Source organism: Camponotus vicinus, unplaced genomic scaffold, assembly GCF_025532165.1.
Source record: "Camponotus vicinus isolate PSW18456_S1 unplaced genomic scaffold, iyCamVici1.0 SCAF_8, whole genome shotgun sequence".
NCBI classification, from domain to species: domain Eukaryota; kingdom Metazoa; phylum Arthropoda; class Insecta; order Hymenoptera; family Formicidae; genus Camponotus; species Camponotus vicinus.
In genome coordinates, this window is record NW_028141980.1 from 3,192,547 (window position 1) to 3,212,574 (window position 20,028).

The 20,028-nt window shown below is 50.8% G+C and overlaps 2 protein-coding genes across 4 annotated transcripts in view; both read right to left on the reverse strand.

The window, feature by feature from the left end:
* LOC145975617 (2-oxoadipate dehydrogenase complex component E1) overlaps positions 1–20,028 on the reverse strand; it is a 330,754-nt gene that overhangs the window by 148,651 nt on the left and 162,075 nt on the right. For all 3 annotated transcript variants that reach the window (XM_083106211.1, XM_083106214.1, XM_083106212.1), the window contains exons 8-10: positions 4,000–4,207; positions 3,490–3,902; positions 3,274–3,394 (exon numbers count right to left, since the gene is read on the reverse strand). In XM_083106211.1, coding sequence (XP_082962337.1) covers positions 3,274–3,394; positions 3,490–3,902; positions 4,000–4,207 — 742 coding nt within the window. The remainder of the gene's footprint in view (positions 1–3,273; positions 3,395–3,489; positions 3,903–3,999; positions 4,208–20,028) is intronic.
* On the reverse strand, positions 14,392–15,906 carry LOC145975827 (uncharacterized). Its single transcript, XM_083106570.1, has one exon. The coding sequence runs from the start codon at positions 15,677–15,679 to the stop codon at positions 14,492–14,494; it is 1,188 nt and encodes a 395-aa protein (XP_082962696.1). The 5' UTR covers positions 15,680–15,906; the 3' UTR covers positions 14,392–14,491.

Here is a 20,028-nt window from a genome sequence, read left to right on the forward strand (position 1 = left end):
GGTGCGTGGTATCAAGAGTATGGGTTTCAAAGTGGCGGTACAGAAAACGGAGGCTATGTTTTTCTATAGCCGAGCCTCCGGAGTACCGCCAGAGACCCACATACGAGTCGGAGGGACCTCCATCTTGGTGGGAGACCTTCTCAAGTACCTCGGTCTCCTGCTGGATGGCAAGTGGAGCTTTGGGCATCATTTTAACGCTCTAGCCCCCAGGGTGGAGCGTGTATCAGCCGCGTTAGGCCAGCTCCTGCCCAACCTTGGGGGCCCGGATGGTCGTGTCCGTCGCCTGTACGTAAACACCGTCAATGCGGTGGCCCTATATGGGTCTCCTGTCTGGGCGGCAGACCTCCCAGCCATGAGACGCGCCAAGGATGGATATGTTCCGGCGCGTTGAGGGTCGCATGGCTGCGAGAGTCGTGCGAGCATATCGGACGGTGTCTCACGTGGCGGGCACAGTCCTCACGGGGTGGCCACTCCTGGAGTTTCTCGCTCAAATGTATGCTGAAGTATATCAGCAGGAGCGGGAGCTCCGGGGTGAAGCCAGAATATCCCTACGTCCAAGGACAAAGAAGACCATCTGGCTCCACGCCCGGCAGTCAATGATCGAGAGGTGGGACGCCCACCTCTCGGATCCAAACACAGCGGGTCAAAGGACTTTCGGGGCCATCCGGTCCTGTCTAGCAGAATGGCTGGACAGGGCTCAGGGGGAGATCACGTATCGGCTGACGCAGGTGCTCACCGGGCATGGGTGCTTTGGTGAGTACCTGTGTCGAATAGGCCGTGAAGAGACCACAGCGTGCCACCACTGTCTGGAAAGGAGAGACACGGCGCAGCATACCCTGGCCAAGTGTCCGGCCTGGGAAGAGCTGCGCCGTGAATTAACCCACATAGTGGGGCAAGAGCTCTCGCTGCCAGTTCTCGTGACCAGGATGGTCGGCAGCGATGAGGCGTGGAAGGCGGCCGTCTCCTTCTATGAAGCAGTCATGCTCCAGAAGGGGAGGCGGCCGAAAGAATCCGCCGCCAGGAGGCGGCGGCAGCCGAGGAGGCACTAGCTGCTGCGGCCGCTGCAGCCGCTGCCGCGCAAAATGTCAGTAGCGAAAGCAAAGACGAGGAGGAGAAGAAGGAGGAGGAGTCTGACGGGGACGCACCCCCACCATCCCCTCCTTCCCCAACTGTAAGAAGAAGAAGCAGGCGTGGGAGGGGGACCTTATCCCTCCAACCGAGAGGAAAATGAGATTAAAGGGGTGGTGCAGTAACAGTACGAGGAAAGCTCCCTTGCAAGACACCCCCCCCCCTCCACGGTAAAGAAGAACGAGACGGCGAGGAGGAGAACGCGACTCATGTTTCCCTCCCTCCTCACGGTCATAGATCATGGCCGGGTGAATAGAAGGAGCCACATTGGCTCCCTCATGCGACAACAACACCAGAGAAGAAGATAAAGGGGGGGATACTTCTCCCTCCCTCATGGATACCGCGGTGCCGCGGAAAAAAAAATACGGCCCTACGAGTTTTCCCTCAGAACCTGGTCACTACGGGCGGGGGCCCGCTGTGGTCAGCGAAAGGTCCTCGAGGAAGGTGGGCGGACGGTGTGGCCCCGTTCGCCCACAAGTTGGATGGAGGGGAGGGCAACACCCGCCCTCCCCGGGAGGAGACCCGGCAGTAAGTTCAAGACCGCTGGGTCGTAAGCACGGAGGGGACTAACCAAACAGGGATGCCGAAGTATTGTATCAGTGAGTCCCGGGTCTTCGTCTGCCCCTCCTGTGCATGGAAGGCCACCTCAAGGGTTTTAATGGATATACCGACCGCTTAATGGATATACCGACCGCTAATGGTCAGGTCGGGACTCCCACATAACCCTTGCCTCTCCCCCGAGAGCAAGGGTATCCATAAAGGATTTCCCCTGAGTTACCAAAAAAAAGCAGTATTGACAACATGAATGAATATAAACGTACAGGCAGAAAATTTTCCTTTAACATTACCCAGAACTATGATGTGGACGTAGAAATTTTGTAACTCTTTTTTTTCTTTGGATCCTTTTTTTGTTTATTATTTAAAGACAACGCCGGTAGTCTAAAAATTAAAAATAAGAATCAAACCATGATTACTATTTTGTTTTTCGTTTGTCCATTTCCTGTTTATTTGCCAGTCAAGTCAAATTTCAAAAGATGAATAATATTATGCAATAATATTGTCTAGAGGAGCTATTAGTATCGTGATGCGTTGTGCTATCCCTACCTATCCATTGTACAGTAAGCGACAACGATTCTTTCCTAGGCGGGGCAAGGGGAGCGTAGAACTGGCCAATCAGCCGGCAGCGCGGCAGTGGTCCGCCTAGGAAAGAATCGTTGCCGCTTACTGTACACGCACCGGCAGGAAAGGTGTCCCGGTATGCTTGTGTTGACGCTCACAGACGTCATACTCACACAAGCGAAGCGCACATGTACATTTCTCTGCGAGAAAAGAGCGAGAGAGAATCATGTTTTGTCTCCTTCTATTACCCCTTCTATGCTACCGCATGCTACCGAAGGGCCAGAATCTGGCATCACTGAGTTAGAGATATCCAATAACCGTCTCTCTCACTCGACGCTCGAACGAGAGAGTGAGAGCGAGACAGCTATATACGCGCATGGTGCTCTGGGCATACATTTGTTTCTTTTGTCATGAAGTACACCTAGAAAAAATTTGGAAAAAATGTATGTTGAAGTATACATTCTGAGGATTATTTTGCATAAAAAATTAGAGGTGTATCTCTAAAACATAACCTCAAAAAAATTTTTGAAAATTTCAAACCGTCTTTTTTGGCCGTATTTTTTATCAAAATTTTTAAATAATTTTTTTACTTAGCAGCCTTATTGATCCCTACAACATATTTTTTTTCATCAAAATCGGTTCAGCCGTTTTCTAGAAAATCGACTTCTTTGATTTCACTTTCCTCTCCCATAATTCCCATAAAAATTACATTTCAAGGTCACCACTTCGGGAGATTACATGTAACAAGGGTGCCCATCTATGATATCAATTTGGACATGATACGTGCGGGGGCAACTTTCCCATGCTTATCTCCCTAGGCCCTTTATATCAATTATAAATTTTAATTACGTTTATTAATTTATTTCATAAATTAATAAATATCAATATAAATATAAATATAAATATAAAAATAAATATATAAATATAAATAAATAATAATATAAATAAAATTAAATAAATATATAAATTAAAATTTTATTATATTGATTATATTTTTTTAAAGCGGAATATTAGAGTACAACATACCTATAATAGTTTTAAAACTTGTCCCAGGCTTAAAATCTGAAAAGGATGATACCGCTATTGGATGACGCAATAAAATTTTAGGTGCTACCACGACCAAAGGTTTTCGATAATTTCTTATCATCTATAAATTTATAAAATATTTGAATTTAAATGTTTGCAATTTATGATAACAGAAATGTTTAGAAATTATTTCTATATTTTATAATTTATTCTTACCTGCCTTCTCAATAAATGGAAATATTGTGCTGGTTCAGTAGGATTCGCAATCTGTATATTAATGTCATCGCTGTCGATTTCATTGTCTTTACTATCGGTTAATTGTAAAAATCTTTCGAGTCTACATGAACTATGTTCTGGACCAGCACCATCATATCCATGTGGTAAGAGCATTGTTAAGCCACTACTCAACATCCATTTTGCTTCTCCGTTCGTTATATATGTATCGATAATGATTTGTGCTCCATTACAGAAATCTCCGAATTGAGCTTCCCAAATAGGCAAAATAAATGGTGATGCTATACTTATACCATACTCAAAACCTAGTACAGCTTCTTCGGACAAAATGCTATTAGCCATTTCTAATTTGCCAGTTTGGTCATTAACCATAGAATTCAATGGGATAAAAATAGCTAAAATTTAATATAAATTTAAAATATACATATTTAAAATATACATATTTAGACAATATGAATAACATTCATATTATATATGAATTTTTTGGTATACCTTCTGTAGATTGATCAACAAACATCGCGTGTCTTTGTGAAAAAGTTCCACGACCCACATCTTGTCCGCTTATTCTCACATTATATCCTTGATATAATAGAGAACCGATGGCTAATGCTTCAGCAGTTGACCAATCCAATGTTTTTCCACATTCGATCTTTTTTAGACGATTTTGAATATGACTTTTCAGTAATTGTGGGTGAACATCCTTTAATATATTTCAGAATAAATAATTATTTTTATTGTTTAAAAGTCATAAATTCTGAATACTATGTACTCATATGCTATACGCGTATAGCATATGTACTCATATACTATGAACTTATACTATATGCTATACGCTATATACTATATGTTGTATGCTATATTCTATAGTATTATATGTATATGTTACGGGCGAAGTCCGCAAGGTGACTTATGCATTGCCCGGGCAATGTCAGCTCTGCATAACGTTCTTAGGCAAAGTCCGCTGAAATAGTTTATTAACTGACATGGCCCGGTTTGATGTGGACAAAATCGACACTGCTGATAGCTATAGCAATATCAATAACTACTGTTATATTAAGAACTTCGCTCGGTTCCAAGTAGGCAAAGTTGCTAATTCTTCATAAGCGAAGCTGCGCTAGTCCGTATTGTGTAGTTTTTCAATTGTTAAGTGATAATTTAATAAATTGACTAGGTACAACTCTAAAAATATTTATTTGAATATAAATGAGAAAGCACAAATATTCCTAATTATTACAATGACCTTAATTCTTAATCAGTCGCAGACTAAAACAAAAATATAACGTATATATTAAAACATAAAATGAAAATTCAACATAAGGTACAAAATTAATACTCCTCTACACATTCGCCTAGCGTATGAAAACAGCCGTTATACTTAGATACAGTTACATAAAATAAATATATATTAGGTAAATATTAGGTACAGTTACATTAAATAAAATAGGTTATTTAAAGATATTATTGCTCGTCAAAACTAAATATTAAAATTTTTTATCTTAATCAGTCGCAAACTAAAATTAATTAATTATTGCAAAAACTAATTAAATATTGCAATATACGTTATTAAATAAATAAAAATTATCAGTAAAAACCAAAGTATTGCAATCACAGTAAAATAATCGGTAAAAACTAAAATATTGCAATCACACAGTAAAATAAAAACTAAAATATAGCAACATATATACAGGGTGGGCCATTTTAATGTACCACACCAAATATCTCATTTCCTATGCCTTTTACCAAAAAATGTTTCCTACAAAAGTTGTTAGACCTCAAGAGGGACATAAGATGGTGTCATTAATTTGACCTTGAATAGTTAATGGAAGGTCACGTGAAGGTCACCTTCAATTTTTTATGCGGAACTGCCTACTTTTTATTGCATATTCTTGCAGCTCATCTCGAGAGCTTTCCAAAACACTATAATTAAGTTAGTTTTCATTAAGTACTTCGCGAGTTACGAGACTTGAAATCATTTCTTAATTTTACATAAACCATAAAATATCTAGTAAAATATTCATTTTCATAATTATAGTGTTTTGGTGTCTCTGAATGGTCTGTACAAACTTTGTGAATAAGTTTCAGGGAAACAAGCAGAAAATGTCCCATAAACATGGGGTCGGAAACGCTTGCTTCTGGAGTTACGACAGTTCAAAGTTTTCCTGCAATAGCTGGAGAAATTATCACGTCAAATCGCATAGGTGTTACAAAACTGTGTTTATTTATTTCCTCGGTTTTGCCACGGACATAACAGGACAGTACACTTGCTATAGCAAATGCTCGAATGTTACATCCGTGGCAAAACTGAGGAAATAAATAAACACAATTTTGTAACACCTATGCGATTTGACGTGATAATTTCTCCAGCTATTGCAGGAAAACTTGAAACCGTCGTAACTCCAGAAGCAAGCGTTTCCGACACCATGTTTATGGGACATTTTCTCCTTGTTAGGTTCCTGGAACTTATTCACAAAGTTTGTACAGACCATTCAGGGACACCCTGTATGTTTCGGAAGCCTCTCCCGTAGGGGGAGGGGGAGGGCGGAACCCATTATATCCATATACTTTTCATAGAAAGCGATCCTATCGCTTGGACAAGGATTAGGTTTAGGTTACATTTTGTGGAGCCCCCCCGGAGAGAGAGGGAGGGCGGAACTCACTGTACCCATCCACACATATACTTTCCATAAAGATCGAGGTTCTCCCTACCTCTCGGACACGCGTTGAGTTAGGTTATACTTTCAAAAGTGGAGCTCCCTCCGTAGAAGGGGCGAAACCCACTATATCCACACATGTGCATTCGATGCGAAGGATAAGCTAGGATAACTCACTCCAAAATTGTAGATGTTTAAAAATTAACGATTTCATTAAGATAAAAATATAAATTGCGTTTTTCTAGTAAAATACTTCTTTTACAGTAATAATGTATAGAACATAAAAGTTGCGTTTTTAACCCTTTCGTACCTCCGGGACATATATGTCCCACCTACGAAAAAAATCATAACTTTTAAACAAATAATCCTATCGACTTTTACCTTGGCTTGTTTTAAAGAAAAAGCTTCAAGCTACATGTAAAAAAATCGCGCACTTTGAAATGTAATGTTTACAATAAAATATAATTATCTAAACTTTGCAAAAAATTAAACTTTTAGAGAATGAAGATTAACCGTATATTAATCGAAAAATCAGAATTTATGCGCTAACTATAAACTTAAAGTTTTATTTAAATGTGATTACAACTTTATTATAAGTAGGGAGGAGAGACCGTTTCTGAGCCACTTTTCCCATTGGTGCGAGAGAGAGCGCCGTAAGAGCGAGAGAGATAGAAAGATATCTGTGGGGCAGGGTGCCGGCAGAGGGGAAGCGTGGGAGGGTAAGTAGGGCGAGAGGAGCCGCTCGCCGTCGGATGGGTAAACGGCGCGCGTCGGAGACGTCGTGACGTCACGCGGCGGAGGGTGGGGCGAGAGGGGGAGGGGAGATGGGAGAGGGCGCGAGCGGGTGAGCGAGCGAGAGGGACGGGGTGGCGCGAGCGAGAGGGGGATGGAGCGCGCGTTCGTTCTTAGATACGACGCGTCGGAAGCGTCCCTAGATACGACGCGTTAGGCGCGCGCGATAGGCGACCGCGGATGTTTCCGTCAATTTGCGACGTCCTAGTCGCGCGCGCTTAGGAGAGAACGATAAGCGATAGGCGATCGCGGGCGTTTCCTTCGGCTCGTCGTGTCCTAGACGTCGGATATGAGTTCGTAGCGTCTCGACGCGTCGCTCGTATTTCGCTTAACCTAAATATATTTTCTGTTTATAAATAAATACATCTATCAGGAGAGCACGTTGCGCGTAGCGGTGTTTCTCGCCGACGAAGGTCGTCGATCCTTCATTTTTTTCTCGATCGATGGAGAGCGCGCCAATTAGACGGCGGGGGAGGGATTTGCTCCGAGAGGCGAAGACCTCGCCGCGCGCGCGCGCGATTTCGCGTTTACGCGCGATTTCACGTTTACGCGATTTCACGTTTACGTGCATCGTCCGACGCGCGTTTTTTTCCGGGAGGCGTCGCTTATTTCTCCTTCTCGGCGCGATAACGCGAGAGAGGGAGAGAGATCTCGCTCGGATTTACTCGCTCGGATTTGCTCGCGCGAGACGAGAGCGAGACGAGCGCGAGATTCGCGGCGACACTTCCGTCTCCGTTTTCCTTCTCGAACGCGTCGTGCTGAGAAATGCGCGCGATAACGCGCGTCGATTCCGGACGAATGCGGTTCTTTTCGATGGATTCGCCGTTTCCGAAGAAAAAAATCGCGTAACCGCCGAATCGACCGCGCTGGAGAATTTTTTCCCGTTCGCGCGACATTATCGTCGTTCGAACGAACGTATAAAGATGCGACGATTTTTCGAAGCGCGCACACGCGCCGTCAATCGGCGCGAAGTCACTATTCGACGTCGCCGTATTCGTAGATCGTTTTTTGGACGACAAGATTGGGGAAAAACGAAGTATAAACGACGGCGGCGACGACGGTGTAAGTTCCGCCGAAGTCGCCTCTACCGTCGACAGTAGGACGAGTCCGTCGTCCGGAGAGTGTACGATGAATTTTTGAAGGAACAGTTGATGCGTCCGATAGAGAGCGACGTCGAGTTGAAAGAGGGCGCGCGATGGAACATCGCGACGTATCACTTGAGAGGATCTATTCAAACGCACAGTCCGCGCGAGGAGTTGTGGGTCGCGACGGCTCTGTCTAACAGTGGGAGAGCGTTTGTTCACAACGTTAATTTTATGAAATGGTATCACGCGAAATACCCGAATGGTTATTTATTTCCATGATAGGATATCGGGACCGTTCGAGTATCCACCGAGCGAGTATCTGGTCGAACAGCCCGAGGATAACGCGGGCAAATCGTTGCGATACACCTACGAACGAGGCGGCGACGGACGCACGTACCCGTTTCGCAAGAGAACGCTGTTCGGCTACGAGTTCAACGGAAGTACTATGAGGTACTATGAAGTACTATGAACGAGGAGCACGCCGATTTACCGATCGACCGCTACGCTCGAGTGTTGAAGGAGAAGGCTGCGTGGAGCGTCGCGACCTATTCGACGAAGCGAGCGATCGGTTTTCGAGACGCGCGCGAAGAGCTGTGGATAGAGACGGTCGCGGCGTGTAGCAGAAGAGCGGCGAGATTGAGCGCCGGAGAGATACGGGCGACCGGGACGCGTCGAAGACGCGCGAGTCGCGAATCCGAAGTGCCCGTGGATTCGCGGAGCGAGACGCTGTGGATAAGGCCCCGCGGAGGAGAGAGAAACGGCGACGGCGATCCATCGGTGAGGAGAGGACGCGACCATGCGCGAGGAGGAGCGTCGAGTGCTCGAGAGCGCGCGCGACGTCGCTACGACGGACGACTATCGCGCCTGGGCGAGACGATGCGACGAGTGTCTCGCGACGTTGCGCGAGAGGTGCCGAGACGCGCGTCGGCGAATCTCGACGGGGACGATCTCCTCTCTGGTCGCTCGAATCCTGCGAGTGACCGGCGCGAGGAACGGCGACGTTTCGAGCGCGAGGGCGCGGGTGTTGAGAGACGCGAGGACGGGGGCGGCGTCGAGAGACGCGATGGTGGCGACGAGATCGAGCCGTGCGAGGGATTCTCGTGGTCCGAGGTCGATACGGCTTTCAAGAGACGCGTGTTGACCGGCGCGGTGATTAATCTCGATTACATCGAACCCTTGCGATTTCTCGAGGACGCCAGGGACACCGTGCTTCGTCGCGTGCGAGACGTTATGGGTCGATATCACAGCGTTAAGGTGAATACAACGTTCAACGGAGAATTCGTTTCGGGCGATAAGATCGCCGTTAAGACTATCGCCACGAGAAACCATCCGCTTCTACCTACGATGGAGTGGTTCTGCGCGAGTGGTACGAGAATCGCGTCGTCGGCGATATTATAGCGTCTTTGGAGGAGTTTCAGGAGCGTGACAGCGGATGGGCCTTGTCGCGCATACTCGATTTAACGGTGAATATGAACAGATACAATCCTATGCGCGCGGAGTGTTACGTGCGAGTGCCGCGAGAGATTCAGATTAAGAGGGCGGTGGTCAATGTGCGAGCCAACGATGAGGCGTGTTTCGCGTGGTCAGTGGTCGCCGCTCTGTACCTCGTCGACGGGCACAGCGATAGAAGTTTGCGATACCCGCATTACTCCACGGTGTTGAATCTGGAGGGCGCGAAGTTACCTATGACTCTAAACGGAATCGGACGGTTCGAGCGTCTGAACGATATATCGGTGAACGTATACACCGTAGGAGAGAAACGACGCGGGAAGGATGACGGCGGCGGCGGCGGAGTTCGCATCATCCCTCTTCGTCTAACGGATCGAAAGAGGGAGAGACACGTTAATCTGCTGTATCTGAGCGATACGACGCGCGAGGGTAACGCGGTAGGACATTTCGCCTGCATCAGAAATCTGTCTCGTCTGGTCAGCGCGTAATTGAGCAAGCTACAACACAGGACGCACGTGTGCGATCGGTGAGTGTTCGATCGTACGGAAAAAAAACGATTTGACGCGAAATATCTATCTAACGTTTATTTTGTATTTTTTCACAGATGCATGCATTACTTTCGCACGAGCGAGAAGCTGTCGGCGCATAGCGCGGACTGCGGCAAGCTGAACGATTGCGCGATCGTTCTTCCCGGCGAGGACGACAAGTGGCTGACGTTCGACCATCATTTGAGGAAGGAGCGAATTCCGTTCGTCATGTACGCCGATCTGGAGTGCGCGTTGGAGAGGAAGGACGGGGACGAGAGGAGGAAGACCGCGAATACGGCGATCGTTCAGCATCACAAGGTTCATAGCGTAGGTTATTACACGCGCTGCTTCTACGACGACGCCGCGTCGGGGTACAGGTTCTATCGCGACGAGAATTGCGTCGCGTGGTTCGTGCGCGAGTTGCGCGAATTAGCGCATCGCGCGAAGGCCGCTCTCGACACCGTGATACCGATGACGGATCTCACGCCGGACGAATGGGAGAGATTCGCGAGCGCGACGCGCTGTTACGCGTGCGAGAGATCGTTCAAGGCGGACGACGTTCGCGTGCGCGATCATTGCCACTTGACCGGCCGTTTCAGAGGTCCGGCGCATTCCATCTGTAATTTGAATCACAAGGATTCGTACGTCATACCCGTATTCTTTCACAATCTATCGGGTTACGACGCGCACTTCATTATCAAGGATGTGGCTAACGCGTATCCCGGCAGCGTCGAGTTGTTGCTGCTGACGAAGGAACTGTACATAGCTTTCGCGAAGACCGTTCGGGACACGGCGGTGAAGGAGGAGCGGGGCGACGGAAACGCGACGCGTTCCAGATGCGTAAAATTGCGATTCGTGGACTCGTTCAAGTTTCTAGGCGCCAGTCTCGAGAAACTGGCGTCGTATCTCGACAAGAGCAAACTGACGATCGCGCGAAGCGAGTTTCGCGATCTCGCCGACGACGACTTCGAGCTTCTCATGCGCAAGGGTGTGTTTCCGTACGAGTACGTCGACAGCGTCGAGAGATTGCGGGAGACGCGTCTTCCGCCGCGCGAGTCCTTCTACAGCTCGCTGACCGGCGACACCGTGTCCGAGAGCGATTACGCGCGCGCGACGAGCGTCTGGGAGTGAATTCGCGTCGAAACGTTGGGCGATTACAGTGATCTCTATCTAAAGACCGACGTTCTTCTACTCGCGGATATGTTCGAAAATTTTCGCGCCGCCTGCTTGGAAAGTTACGGTTTAGATCCCGCGTACTACTTTACGTTGCCGGGATACACGTGGGACGCGATGCTGAAGTTCACGGGAGTCCGTTTCGAGCTGCTCACCGATATCGACGTGATGATGTTCGTGGAACGCGGAATACGCGGTGGTCTGAGCCAGTGCTCGAACAGGTACGCCCGCGCGAACAACAAGTACACGGGCGCGTTCGATTCGTCGCAACCGTCGATCTATCTGATGTATCTGGACATTAACAATCTGTACGGTTGGGCGATGTGTCAACCGTTGCCGTACGAGCGGTTCGAGTGGGATCTCGAGAGTCTCGACGTGATGTCCGTGACGGAGGACTCGCCCGTTGGCTACATTCTGGAGGTCGATCTCGACTATCCAGCCGACTCGCATGATGCCCACGCCGATCTACCGTTCTGTCCGACGCGCGACAAGCCGCCGGGAAAGTGGCAGAGTAAACTCCTAGCCACGCTGTACGATAAGCGTCGATACGTCACACACTATCGCAATCTGCAGCAGTGCGTTCGTCACGGTCTGCGTCTGACGAAGATTCATCGCGCGCTGCGCTTCTCGCAATCGCCGTGGTTACGCGGATACGTGGAACTTAATATACGCTTACGCACTAACGCGAGTAACGATTTCGAGTAGAATCGAGTAGAATAAGAAGGTTTTCGGTTTGATGAAGGACGAGAATAACGGCGCTCTCATGTTGGAATTCGTAGGAGCGAAGATGTACGCGTTGCGAGTCGAGGGTAAGGGCGACACTAAGAAGAGCAAGGGCTGTGAAGAGCAGCGTCGTCGCGAGGGCGTTAACATTCGACGATTACGCGCGTTGTTTGAGACGCAAGATCGAAATGACCTGCGAGCAGTCGTGCATGAGGTCCAAGTTACACGAGGTGTACACTGTGCGCGAGTCGAAGGTCGCGCTCAGTCCGTACGACGACAAACGCTACGTCGTATCCGACTCGACAGACACTCTGCCGTGGGGGCACTACAAGATACCTCTGTAACGAAGGGCGGTCGCGAGCGAGGAAGCGCGCGTCGATAGTTCGTAAATGCGGTGCGATGTATTTTTAAAAATATACATAATGTATTTTCTTATCTTAATATATAATGTATTTTCTTATCTTAATATATAATGTATTTTCATATCTTAATATATAATGTATCTTCTTATCTTAATATTACGCGCAAAATATATATTCGTTACAATGCGTTACAATATATTAGCTTTATTAATCCAAGAATTATGCGACTTGTCCATTCTCAGCCACTTCACGAACACCATGTCGCCCTTTCGTCGCAGCACTCTCTCGACGAGATACACGTTGGGATCGGAGACTCGCTGTAACTCGTGCTCGTAGAATCCGTCGGATATCAGCTCGCCGCGCGAATCCGTCAGCAGATACGTCACGGGATTCGTCCTTCGCACCTCGGCTACGCGAAAGACTTCCGCGGTCCAATTCGGCGTGTACCCTTTCTCGAACAGCGTCTTGCTCATGCGCACGAGATCGTTCGGTCGAAACTTTCCCGGAACGGCGATCTTCGGGCGGCTGTACACCGTCGACAGGAGTCTCGACGATCGAGCGGGCGTCACGTCGATCGGACGCATCCCGATGGTCCGATGCTCGCGAGCGTTGTACTCCGACACTAAACGCGGCAGCGCGTCGAGCCACTTGTACGTTCCGTTCAGCGTGAAGTACTTCCACATCGAGTTCTTGAGCGTGCGATTGAACGCTCGACGATCGACGCTTTCAGCACCGAATACGTCGAGTAGTGATTGATTCCACGTTTCTCCACGAATCCGCGCACTTCGACGTTGTAGAACTCCCTTCCTTTGTCCGTTTGCAGGTTTCTCGGACAGCGTCCGGAGGCGCGCGCTATGCTCGACAAAGCTTGAGCGACCTCGTCGCCGCTCTTTCTCTTGAGCGGTACCGCCCACGCGTACTTGCTCAGGGCGTCGATGACAGTGAGTATGTAATTGTGGCCTCTGTTGTGCCCGACGTAAGGACGCATCTCGACAACGTTCGCCTGCCACAGATCGTCGTATCCGCGCATCGCGACGCGGCGGCGGGGGAAGTTCTTTCTCGCGGGCGCGTGCAGTTCGTTCACGAGTCCTCGTTTCGCGGCGCTCATCTCGCTCGCGCTCTCTCTATTTTTTAAAAAAAGATTCGTCGCGACGTTACCCTCTTTTCGACTGCTGCTTATTCGGAGTTCTACCGTCCAGTTTTATAACTACCTTATTCGATTCGCTCGTCTTAGGAATCGCTGCCGTCGCCGCTGCCGTCGTCGCCGCCGTCGCCGCTGCCGTTTTCCACGCGAATTCGTTCGCGTCTTTCCTCAAACGCGACACCTCGGCGTCCAGTTCCCGCAATTTCGCGTTAGAAGTCTGAGTCTTCACCGTCAGCTCCTGCAGCGTCCTGTCGTGGCCGCTCAACGCCGCGCGATTTCTCTCGCTCTTCGTCGCGACATCGTTCACCTGCGACAGAGATCTCTCCAAGGCGCGCACTCGCTTCTCTATCCTCTCGTCGATCTCTTTGATCCGCGTCACCGAGATCTCCAGATCGCGCAACAGTTTGTTCAACGCGTCCTTGCTCGCGCGATTCGTCTCGACGGAGTTCTTCAGATCGCTCAGTCGCTTGTCCGCGGCCGCGCGCGTCTGCGAGGCGGATCTCTCCGCTTCGGCGACCTCAATCTTCGTCGCGGCGAGCGCCTGCAGATTCTCCAACGTTTGCAGTCGATTCTCGAGAGCGTTCTCCTTCGCTTGAATCTGAGAAACGTCGATTTTCAAAGCGCGCGTTCTTTCGCCCGCAGCGCTCTCGAGAGCGTCGATCTTCTTGTACAGAGCGATGATTCTCTTCGCCGAGTGGTCCGCGCTGTTTCCCAGTCGCATCGTTATACCCGCGACGTCCGTGCAGTAATTGGTCTCGTCCGCTCTCACGTCGCGTAAAACGCGTTCGACGTAACTCTTGCTCGTCGCGTCGTCGTCGTCGATCGGCCAGGCTACTCGGTGTATCTTAAGACATCGCGCGTCGTAATGCGACACGGAGGAAGAGACGTCGGAAACGGCCAGGCACAGCGCGTTGTCGCGCACGTAATTTCGCAGAGATTCCACGCTCGCGCGCAATCTTCCGCTCGTAACGTCGCGGCCGTCGTGACCGTATCTGCGTCTTCTTCGCAGCGACACGCCGAACTTGTTCACGGACATCGCGTCGTCGAATGACTCGCGCGCACGCGTCGACGCGATATATTACAGTAACTCGCGAAGTTTCTCGATTATCGACAGGATCTCGTTGTCGTGAGCGTTGTTGCCGGCCTGACGAGAAGCGTCCAGCAATCGAAGACGATCCACCAATTCGTTCGGATCGTCCCAGTGAACGTAGTCCACCGTATCGCCGGTCACGCGCATAGCCGACGGCACGCGACCCCCGCCGATCCTGTTTCTTGGACTGCCCGTCTGCAAAATCGGAGCTATAACGTGCTTGTACTTGTATCCCTTGTTTCCTAATACAGGCATGCGAATATTGTGCTCGCGTCTGTGAGCGTTAGTTTGCAGCAGTATACTCTTGTACGCCGCTTTGTCTCTCTCCGTGTACTTGAGATCGTCGGGAATTCTCTTGAAGATCAATTTGTACAGACCGGGAGTACCGGCGTATCTTACGCCGTCCACGAATATCGCGTCGTCCGCACCCACGTCGAATCGCTTGTTTCCGAGCATAGTGCCGGCGTCGGTGAAGTAGACCCCGTAAACGTGATCGAAATCGCTCGGCGCGCCGCCGCTGAGAAGAGCGCCCACGTACCTCTGCGCCAATGGACCCAATTGATCGCGCAAGAGATTTCGCCCTCGAGGAGTCCGCAGAGACCGTCTGACCGACGTTTCGAGCGTCGCGGGCGAATCGAAGGCGTCGTCGCTCGTCTCGAACGTCTCCTCGACGAGCGGCTCCGCGAAGAGATCTCTCCTCGCGGGAAACACGTCCAACGCTCCTACGGGCGTGGAAGTCGCCGCGGGCGAATCCGATGTTCCGTCCAGATGCCGAGATCGCTTAGCCTTGAATCCTTTCGCGGATAGCGGCGGTAACTCGTCCTCCTCCGCCTCTTCCTCGTCTTCCTCTTCTTCCTCATGCGTCGCCGTCCTCTTGACGTTCCGCGCTAACGCGTCGTTATCGTAGTCGCCGCCGCCGTCGCCGTCGATCTCGCTCTTCGCGATCTCGCGTTTCACCCGCTCCTCCTCCTCTCTCGCGCTCGCGCCTCGCGCGGAATCGTCTCCGACGCGTTCGGCGATACGACACAACGGCTCGACGATCGGTTTGAAACGCGTCTCCAGAGCGGTCTCGCTCTCTATCCTACCGGTCTTCAACGCTCTGTGCTTCTTGCGAGTCGACGCGCGCGTTCTCGCTATCTCTCTCGCGGTTTTCTCGCGTCTATCGACGTCCGTCATTGCGCGTCATTCGTCGACGTCTCGCATTCTCTTATCTCTCTCCCCCTCTACGATCGCCTCCGTCTTGGGACGACTGATTCGTCCCGACGATGACGGCGACGACGACGCGCGACGATGACGACGACGATCGCGACATCCTACGGCACGGCGTAATCGTTAAATCCTCGCCTGTATCTGCCGTTGCGCAGCGCGCTATCTTTGTCAATCACTAGAAAACCGTATCGATATTTCCAACACGCGCGACACAGCGCGTGAAAATCGTCGTACGGCATATCGGCATTCACGTGATCGTTGTGCACGTGTTTCAGATTAGTACAGTCCTGCTTAAAGAGTATCAACAGATTCGCGTTGTCGCGTATCAGATGTTTCGGTATCTTAGCGTACGATTGACACAGATAGAAGCAATCGACGTTGGCGTGACGCCCCATGGCGAAATACTCCCTCACGGCGTCCTGTTTGTCGCAGGCCACATCGTCGAACACGAATATCGAGTTCAGTAGCGCCTCGCTCGGCGAGATGACGTCGGCATTGTTCGAATACGTGAAGTAACCGATATCCCGCATAGGTTTTAACAACTTCTCCAAATATCGATACTTAGGCTGATGCAATGATTTCGAGTAAACGTACACGTTCTCGAATCGCACGCCGTGAGGACTCTCCAGAAGACTTATCAGCACATTCGTTTTACCGCAATTAGAAGGATCGCATATCACGCAGCGAATCGCGGTCAGTAACAGACGACCGTGTTTTCGCGGTTCCTCGCTCATCAAGCGCGTCTTACCGTCAACGTTCGACACTCTTATCGCGATCGGCTGACGCGCGAAACGCATCGCTTCTCTCTCTCTTTCTCGCGATTCTTCCCCGTTGTTGCGAGCGAACCTGCACATCAGTGCGCAGAGTCGCGAGCGAGCAACGGACCAGAATTCGCGCTCGCTTTTATATATATAGAGGGAAAACGATCGCGTCATTAGGTGTGTCCGATCGACGACGGTGACGCGATAACGTTACGCGCGTTTGACACTTGCGCGCGCGCGACGAATCGACATGTTTATTCTATTGGTAAACGATTCCGCTATTCTCGGACTCAGCGCCGAGCAGTTGGAGTACGTTCCGAAGAAGCTTCTGCTGGACAAGTACGGTAGTTTCGTCGATCGATTGTGGGACAAATTGCCTATACATCTGAAGGACGATCCGGATGTGCAACGCTATCGTCTCTGTCATAAGCATCACAATCAATCGTGGCAACAAGTGCACATCGACGGTCCGCCGCCGTGCATCAAAGACTGCGGCGTGTGCATACGAAACGAAATGGCGTAACGACGAGCGCGTCGGCGATCGGAGCGTATGAGATACGCGGAGGACGCCGCGACGGCCGTCGGCGGCGGTAGAGGTTTATTCGATAGAGCTATAAACGTCCTTCCGTTCGAACTACATATACCCGGATATCAGTTTTGCGGCCCCGGTACTCGTTTCGCGAAGCGGCTCGTGCGAGGCGATCGAGGCGTCAATCCGCTGGACGCGGCTTGCCGCGAGCATGACATCGCCTATTCGCGGAGCGGCGATCTCGCCGATTGTCACGTCGCGGATCGAGCGCTCGGAGCGAGAGCGTTCGAGCATATCCGGGCCGGAGATTCGACTCTCGGCGAGAGAGTAGCAGCGTCGGCCGTATGGGCTGCTATGAAGGCGAAGTCGAAACTAGGGATGGGTATGGTTGGAACGCGGAGAGGCACAAAAAAGAGCGGTGGCGGCGACAAGAGGAGAACGAGGATGACGAAGAGGACGGGAAAACGAGCTTTTCCCGTAGCGAAACGCGGCGGCTTCTTGCCGCTGTTGCCGGCACTCGGAGCGTTGGGATCGCTGATCGGTGGAACGGCCGGCGTGGCGAAGATGGTGAACGACGGCAAAGCGGCGCGTCGACAATTGGAGGAGCTGCAACGACACAATCGGACGATGGAAGGTCGCGGTTTGTATCTCGCGCCTTACAAGCGTGGTGGAAGCGTAGCGAGAAGAAGTAGACGAGCAGTTAAGAAAAAAAAAAGTCGCGCGTCCGCATGGGCGTTAGACGGCGTCGTAGCTCCGATCGGCGTTACGACGAACGAACAGTTGAATCGCGCGGCTGAGCGCGCTCGCGTGCGTCACTTCAGAGGCGTGTTCATGCGCGACGCGTTACCCGCGCGAGTTCGTCGCAACGAAAGCGGTATCGTGAACCTGGACGACGCTTCGGGGCCGGGTACGCATTGGGTGGCGTACGCGAAAAGGGGAAAAGATGCGATCTACTTTGACGCTTTCGGCAATCTTCGACCGCCGCGGAAACTCGAGCGCTATCTCGGACGCGACACGCGCATCGCGTACAATCGCGACTCTCAACAGACGTACGATCAGAGCGTCTGCGGACAATTGAGCCTGCGTTTTCTTCGACGAGTCGATTGGGGAAGAAGGAAGAAGCCCTTCGGTCTTTAACGACGATCACGCGCTACCATGTCGTTGATTCTCACGCACGGGAGAAGCAGCGTTCTCACGGCGAGCTACTTTCCGCCTCTGGATCTGAGCGACGACGATTACGAACTCGGTCTGACCAATTTCGAAACCTACAATACGATACCGAACGTGAATTCCTCGAACAATAAATTTTACTTCGACGATAACGACGAGACGATCGTGATCCCCGTCGGATCGTACGAGCTGCGCGACATAGGCGCGTACCTGAGAGCCGCGATTCTTCGCAAACGGCGGCAGCGACCGCAACGACCGAGCGAGAGAACCGGGGAGAGGAACGACGGCGACGACGACGATGAATATCTGTACGATGTGGAGGAGGAGGAGGAGAACGAGAGCGGTGGCGGTGGCGGCAGTGGCGGCGGCGGCGAGCGCGTTCTGGTGCTACGCGGTAACGACAATACCATGAGAAGCGAAATTAAATGCGTACCGAATTGATTTCAGTAAACCGAACAATATCGGTTCGTTATTGGGTTTTTCTCCGTCTCGCGTATTACGACCGAATAGATGGTACGCGTCCGATAAACCCGTGAGCATTATCGCGGTTAACACGATTCGCGTCGAGTGCAACTTGACGACGGGCGCGTACGTGAACGGGAGATCCGCTCACACTATACACGAATTCGCGCCGAACGTTCCGCCGGGATATAAAGTATCGGAGATCCCGACGCAGATCATTTATCTGCCGGTCATCGCGCGACTCGTGACCGACATATCGTTGCGCGTCGTCGATCAGTACGGTCGATTGATCGATTTTCGCGGCGAGGAGATCTCGATTCGTCTGCACGTGCGACGCAGACGATAGAACGAACGCGGAGGGAATAGGGCGAGTCGCGAGCGTCGTCGCGCGATGCTCGTCGTGAACGAATCTAACGCTACGACGTCGCATCGCAATAACAGCGACAGTAACAGCCATATTCGCGTCGCGGAAACTCGAGTCGCGCGCTCGAAAGAGAGGAGCGTCGGAAGGTTATCCGCCGCTAACGCAGCTTTTCTACGATTCATGGGTTTCGTCGTACCGAGAGCCGCGCGATAGTCCGACGTCATGCGAGACATTCTGAGCATCGGCGGGGAACCCGTCTTCGACGATCGCATCGTGAAGATCGAGAGTCACACGTACAATCCGTACGCCAACACCACTTTCGGATACAGCGACGAGATACGAATACCCATACAGGACCTGTACACGCTATCGTGCGAGAGTTTCCTCTACGTCGAAGGTAGACTACAGACGAAGAATAATCCGCCGGTGCCACCGCCACCTGCATCGAGCGGCGAATCGGATAAGTCGAGCTCCACCGCTAAGGAGCCGCCTGCATCCTCGACACCGGCATGGCTGGTGAACAACTGCGTCGCCTTTATGTTCGAGGAGATACGTTACGAACTCGACGGCGTGAAGATCGACCGCAATCGCAACGTTGGAATAACGAGCACGATTAAGAACTACGCGTCGCTGACGACCGAACGAGGTAAGATCTTGAAGAACACCGGATGGGATCTCACGGCTGGATCGAGCAGCGTCGCGACGACGGGCGACTTCAACTTCTGCGTTCCTCTCGATACGCTGTTGGGTTTCTGCGAGGATTACAAACGCGTCGTCATCAACGCGCGTCACGAGCTGATCCTGATACGAGCGCGAAACGATAACAATTGTCTGATATCGCGCGAGGAATACGAGCCGAGAATCGAGCTGACAAAGATACAGTGGCGTATGCCGCACGTGGTGTTGAACGACGTCAATAAATTGTCGCTGTTGCGCGCATTGGACAGCGGCCGATACCTGAGCGTGCCTTTTCGCTCGTGGGATCTCTACGAGTTTCCGCTTTTGCAGAGCACGACCAAACACTCGTGGG